We start from the raw sequence: 6,149 nt of genomic DNA, 5'->3' as shown, positions 1-6,149 counted from the left end.
GTAATTATTCAAATCAAATATTTTCCCCATCTGCTTTATTGTGCTTGCCTAGTGCGAGTTCTGTTTGATTTGTTTATTTGCTTGTGGCATTAATGCATATGCATTGCACACTTGGAGGTGGCACGCACAAATACAATCACTTGAATAAGTGGTTGCGGTGCCTGTTATGCTAATTTAACAAAGCTAGTACTAAAGTGTAGCTGCGGATTTGGCAACCTAGGAGTGTGTTTGGGGGTAGGTTGAATAGGTTCTGTATGCTTTGTCATTGCTTACTTGATGATCAATAGGTCCGAATGTGTACAAAGCTTTGGATATTAGATCTGTTATGCAATAGAAATATCCGACATAGTATGATTGTTTCGAGTGCTTGCTAATAATCATCGAAGATTTATCTGTGTAATTAACTTGCATGGACTTGTGTTGTGAGTTGCTGCAAATTTGGTGCTGGAAGCTTCCGTCGTATCTTCTAACAATTTCGTTGAGAATTGAAGATGATCCATATAATTTTCAGTTAGCTTGGCCTCAACCAAAAGGGTTGACTAGCAAATTGTACTGGATGGTGTTAAATGAGTCTTTTTTTTTATTTCCTTTTAAGATTCAAGAAATTTTTTTTTGAATTCTCATTCATGCCTTTCTACCCTTTTTATTGACTACTTTGCCGTAGGTGTTTTGCGAAAATTATTAATAAAATTAACGATAATGATCGTATATGCGTACTGGACTACTATACTTAAGGTGTAAATATTATTTGATGAAAAGCACTATACGAAATGGATTGAAAAGATGATACAGCTTAGCCATTGTTGTGGGTCTCACCCTTGATTTGATTCTTGATTATGTTGTCCAAATGTTTTCTGAAAATAGGGTATTCAGGAGAAGGAAAATAAAGAAAACTCAAATTTTGTATAGTTACTAATTATGTATTTATACTTGAAATAAACTTGGAAGTACAACCAACACGTGACGCCATTGACCAAATTTTCTAGACTTTATTTATTGAACTTGGCTAGAGGACACTCTAACCCCTAGGGGTCCAAGCCGCCCAAACCGGGCGTTAACTGTATCGTCCACATTATACGTCTAATTATACAATATTATTACTTTTTTTTTTCTTAATTAAGCATCTAATTTAAAAAGCACTGGTACATTATGATTCAGCCTTCATAATACATATTACTCCACCAACCCAATGGTTCTCCTTCATGGTTTTGGTGCTCAGTTTCAGATACCACCAACACATCAAAGTAACTCCTCCCATCATCACTCCCATCCTCCTCCTCTGACTGAACCCTTTCAACTGGGCCCACACATCCACCATAGTTGTCAGCTGGAAAGTATGAATCAACACTGTCAACGACCAGCTGGGGACTACCCTCGTCCACCACTGCACTTCCAACACTCCCACTACTAAGGTGGTCCTCCACCCTTGTGCTGAAAATAGGAGCTATATTATCTACCGGAAGTGGATCAACTTTCTTGTCATATAATGGTTCCTCAGGTACCTCTTTAGCTTGAAGTTGAAGCTTCTCGTTTAAGGATTCCACCTGCGGAATAGTCAACATATCATTAAGATAATCAATCCACCATACTTAGAAAAAGTCCACTTGTTAATTGGTTTATGGCTCAGCTTGCATACTCCTTTTTTAAAAAGTTTATCAGTCTCTTTCACAAAAGGAGGTCTTAAAGCATATTTTGAGAAATCTACAAAGGTATATTCGCATAGTTATTTTGAAAGTGGCTTCTTTGCAAAGGAGGTGGGGTTCAGAACAGATGCTACTCTTGGTAGTTTGTGATTATTATAGTGACGAATCCCATGTGTAGGGCCCTTTATGGATAGCCACCAATCACCTTCCAAGTGATGTGTCGACTTGTTTCCCTATGCTATGATGGAGTTCTGATTGTGAAGGCACTAATTCTATCCTGAACAGTAACTCAAACCCACAACTGTTGACAGACTATTTCTATTCTATTCACCAAATATTTCATCACACTTCAATCCATAGCTGTAACCATATTGTAGCATTCCTCAATTCTAAAAAGAAAAATCTTAAAATCGCCATTGCATAGATACAATGATTCAGTTTTTTCAATAGTACACTACACATGTATAAATATACCTCAGATTTGAGTTTCTCATTCTCCTTCGCAATTAAATCATAAGATGAAAGTAGGGAATCATAGGAAGACTTGAGAATATCATAATCCCTTTCAAGTTGCTTGGTCTTCCATCGAGCTCTGCGGTTCTGAAACCACACAGCCACCTGCCTGGGCTGCAACCCCAGCTTCTTAGCCAATTGGGTCTTCCTCTCAGGCTCCAGTTTGTTCTCCTCCCCAAAGCTCTTCTCCAACAGATGGACCTAACCATCAATCACAAGAGTGTCACAACATGAATATTGTTGCCATGCTATCACAGGACCTAATCATCACCTTTTTTTTATATTTTAATTTATGGGAATTCAACCTAGTATTGAGCGAGTTTACAACAACTCACTGATCAAGTAATTGAGCTAGACTTCTTGATTAACCTTTGGCTTTGATTGCAATAATACAAATTAATCTAAAAAACCAAGCAAGCAAAATCCTTGCAGAATATCTCTCACATCAGTACCATCTAATCAGTAAATTAATAACACCACCAAACATTCAACTCAAGGCAAGTTGTCTTGATTTACTACTAATAGTAAGAAATGGTTTCAAAATCAATCACTTTATTGCCACAAAATGAAATTTCTCTTTAATGCCAACCACTTTTTTTCCCCACATATTGTATTAAATTAAAAAGCCAAACTAAAAGCAATTCATTTAAATTTCAAGCTATTATGACAACAACAATTACTTTCATTCAAATTGGTGATGAGCCTGACAACAACAACAACAAAAGCAATTCATTCAAATGTGAAACTACAAGCCGACCTGATCGGAACTGAGGCGGTGCTTCTTCTCCGGGGACTGCTTTTCATAATACTCCTCATCATACAGTTCATCCGGCGAGGTGAAGAAAGGTCGCCTCTTAGAGGCTTCCTCCATGCTCATCATCGATCTCCCTGCTTTCAGTCAACCCCCAAAACAAAACCTCATCAATTAACACTCTTTTACGTATCAACCCTTTAGACACCATCTGTGTCACAACATAAGAATACACATAAAACTAAGAGAAAAAAAAATATATTTATTTGTCACACAATCACACCCCGAGTTTGATACACAATCAAGTTGCCTCCTTTAACACAAACCCAAATCGAGTCGTGTCTTTTTTCTTTCTTACTTTCTTTAAATCTTCCTTAACCCGAAGCATCTTCCCAGCAACCAGACACAATTTTCATAAAGACAAAACTTGAGGTAGTTGCATATACGTTGTTTTTCAATCATAACCAAAATTTTAGCTCAATAATTCATGCAATAGTAGTTTGATTAAAAGTCAAGACAACATAAATGATCTCAACTACGATAGAAAAAAACAGCCGGAAACAACAATACTAACAAGTAACACGAGCTACCCCACTTGGTTAAATTTAAAATTTTGAATGAAAAAAAGGGGTAAGTAAGAGAAAATCTAGAGAGAGAATGACCTCGAAAAGCGAGTTCAGTGGTGCCGAGGAAGAGCATGTTGTTGGCGCGAGAAGCAGAGGCGTCAAAGAAAAGGCGTCCAGATTCCATATGGCAAGAGAGAGATTAGTATTATAGTGATACAGTGTGTGAGTTCTTACTTGTTAGTGCGGATTATTAGAAAGTTGTTTTTGAGAATTTAGAAGGGTTGTTGTTGTTGTTGTTGTTGTTAAGTGTGGATTAGAAGATCATGAGCTTATGACGGAAGAAGCTTGTGGTCCAAAGCAACCTGGCCGGAGTCTCCAACGGGCATATGCAAGATCCCATCATACACCGCCAGATCCTACCCACCACCACCGTCTTTCCTCACTTTCAGGGACCGAGATTTTCCTCTCTCTCTCTCTCTCTCTCAAGATGTCGTCAACGCACTCTCTCTCTCTCTCTCTCTCTTTGTGAGTGTCTTCTGCGACTAAACTTGTTTGAACGAAGCCCACTGCCTTTTATAAGCCTTCCTTCCTGCCTATATTACTTATATGTCCTTTCTTCCTTACTCTTCCATTTTTATTTTTTTACCATCAGAATGATGATCATGGAATCTATAAATTTATACACTCAAACTCCCTACTATTAGTTTTTTTCTTTAGCTAAGAAATCTTTAGTTTGAAACTTTATGCCTATCTCTTTATAGATAAATATTCCTTTACATAATTTTCTTTTAGATTATATATGCTTAAGAATCATAATTATTTGTTAATATTATTAGGTGGATTAATAAGATTTTTTAATCACAAACTATACTATTGAGTATATGGATCAATTTATATAAAGTTATTTTGGTTTGATTAATTCACTCGAATTAAAGTTTTGAATGTGTAATTGTGTTAAATATTTAGAATAAAAATTTTGTTGTTAGAAATGGTATAACTAACTTGAGGAGGATTGTATCTAATAAAGAATATTTGTAATTTTCATAAAAGAAAATCTAGTTTCTAAATAACATATACTTTGTTTATTTTTATAATAATTTATCTTAAAAATTATACTAATTATAATTTTTAATTGATTCACAGAAGAACAACTATCAATTTAATCACTCATTTGATTTATATATATATATATATATATATATATATATATCATTTTATTCTATATACTAAAAAAATATTACTATGTGAATACTTTTTATTTTATTTTTTATATTTTACTCTGCTATTAGTTTCTAATAACTCTGTTAGCTCTAGAATCTCAAATATTACAATTGGAAGTTTAAAATCACTAGAATTTTTTTTTGGTTGTGAAATTATCAAAATTAGTAGGGTTTAAAATATTTTTTTTATTGGTATAAAAATTAAAACGTAAAAGTTCTAGATGTAGAAATTAAAACACAAAGTGAGGGTAAGCGTAAGTAACAAAATAATAATTAAACCAAAACTTTTATTAGTAGGCTTTCATACTATCTTTTTCCAAATTTTAGTTACTAGCTATTTTATTTTTAATAATCATCAAAAGAAGTATACACAGCTTGCTTTTGCAAGAGCTATACTTAAATTTCGCAATGAAGACTGAATTTCAACTTCATGTATGTGATCTATTTCTCCCATTCTCCTAACTGAATGTCATCTTTTTAGTTTCATCTGAAAATCATTGTTCTTGTGAAGTTTAAATGGCCTTCTTTATATGATAGATCATTTCCCATGTTTTTTAGATCCAAAAACATCATCACTTGGAAGCTGAAAAAGGCAGAACATTAGTTACTTTTATCATGTCATAAAAGCTTATGAACAGAAAAATGTCATTACTTCTCCTTGGCGCTTTTAAAATTTCCAACTTGGTGCATTTTTGTTTACAATTCTTTTTTACCATTTTAACTTTGTGTTTCACCTTTATCTCCCACTATACATATTTTAAAAATATATCTGAAAATCAAAAGAATAACATCTTTTTATCCCAAATACGTGTTCAAAAAATATTTCCCTTTATAAACAAGAAAACCCCTCTCTACCTTTATATGTTTTTGGTTCTCATTGGTCATCCATGATACACAAACCTTGTTTCTTAATTTTGGTCATATATACTAAGAAATGCACCCCACACACTTATAAAACATTTGCAACTTCTAGCCTTGCACATTATAAAATTGTAATGGGTTACTTGGGTTAGCAAGTCGAATCAAAATAGTTGGCCACATGCTTGTGTTTGTTGTTAAAATTCCGAAATTCCCCTCTGCTCTCAACAGAGCCAACATCTCCAACGCATCACAAACAGTGTCTAATTGTCTATAATTAAACTATGCATGGAAAATCCAAGTAGAGACTTAAAAGGCAAGTGGTTGCATTTTGAATCCACATGGTGGGGCTTCTTCAACATGTCAAAGTAGATGGCTACTTTGGAAGTGAGAGACCAAGCTCATATATTATTGTCTTGAACATGTAAAGTTTACTCCATCATCTAATCTAATTCAGTTGATAGATATTTGAGTTTCTATAAATTTGATTCTCTAATAATATGTATACAAAAAAAATTTATTAGAGAAGCAAAATCTACTTTAATAATTTTTATGATTTAAAATAAATTAATTTTTAACTATTGATTTGAGTGGAAAC

The 6,149-nt window shown here is 33.9% G+C and overlaps 1 protein-coding gene across 1 annotated transcript; it reads right to left on the bottom strand.

Moving 5' to 3' along the window:
* Positions 1–969: 969 nt before the first annotated feature.
* HB-1 (homeobox 1) lies at positions 970–4,033 on the bottom strand. The gene is made up of 4 exons (XM_020376576.3): positions 3,570–4,033; positions 2,914–3,044; positions 2,118–2,357; positions 970–1,544 (listed from the first exon to the last, which is right to left on the bottom strand). Exons 1-4 carry the CDS (start codon positions 3,655–3,657, stop codon positions 1,155–1,157), a joined length of 849 nt encoding a protein of 282 aa, XP_020232165.1. The 5' UTR covers positions 3,658–4,033; the 3' UTR covers positions 970–1,154.
* Between the last annotated feature and the right edge of the window lie 2,116 nt (positions 4,034–6,149).

This window comes from Cajanus cajan, chromosome 2 (genome assembly GCF_000230855.2).
Source record: "Cajanus cajan strain Asha chromosome 2, NIPB_CcT2T_4, whole genome shotgun sequence".
Lineage (NCBI taxonomy): Eukaryota > Viridiplantae > Streptophyta > Magnoliopsida > Fabales > Fabaceae > Cajanus > Cajanus cajan.
Note: the sequence above shows the minus strand (reverse complement) of the source record. Positions and strands in the feature narration are given on the sequence as shown.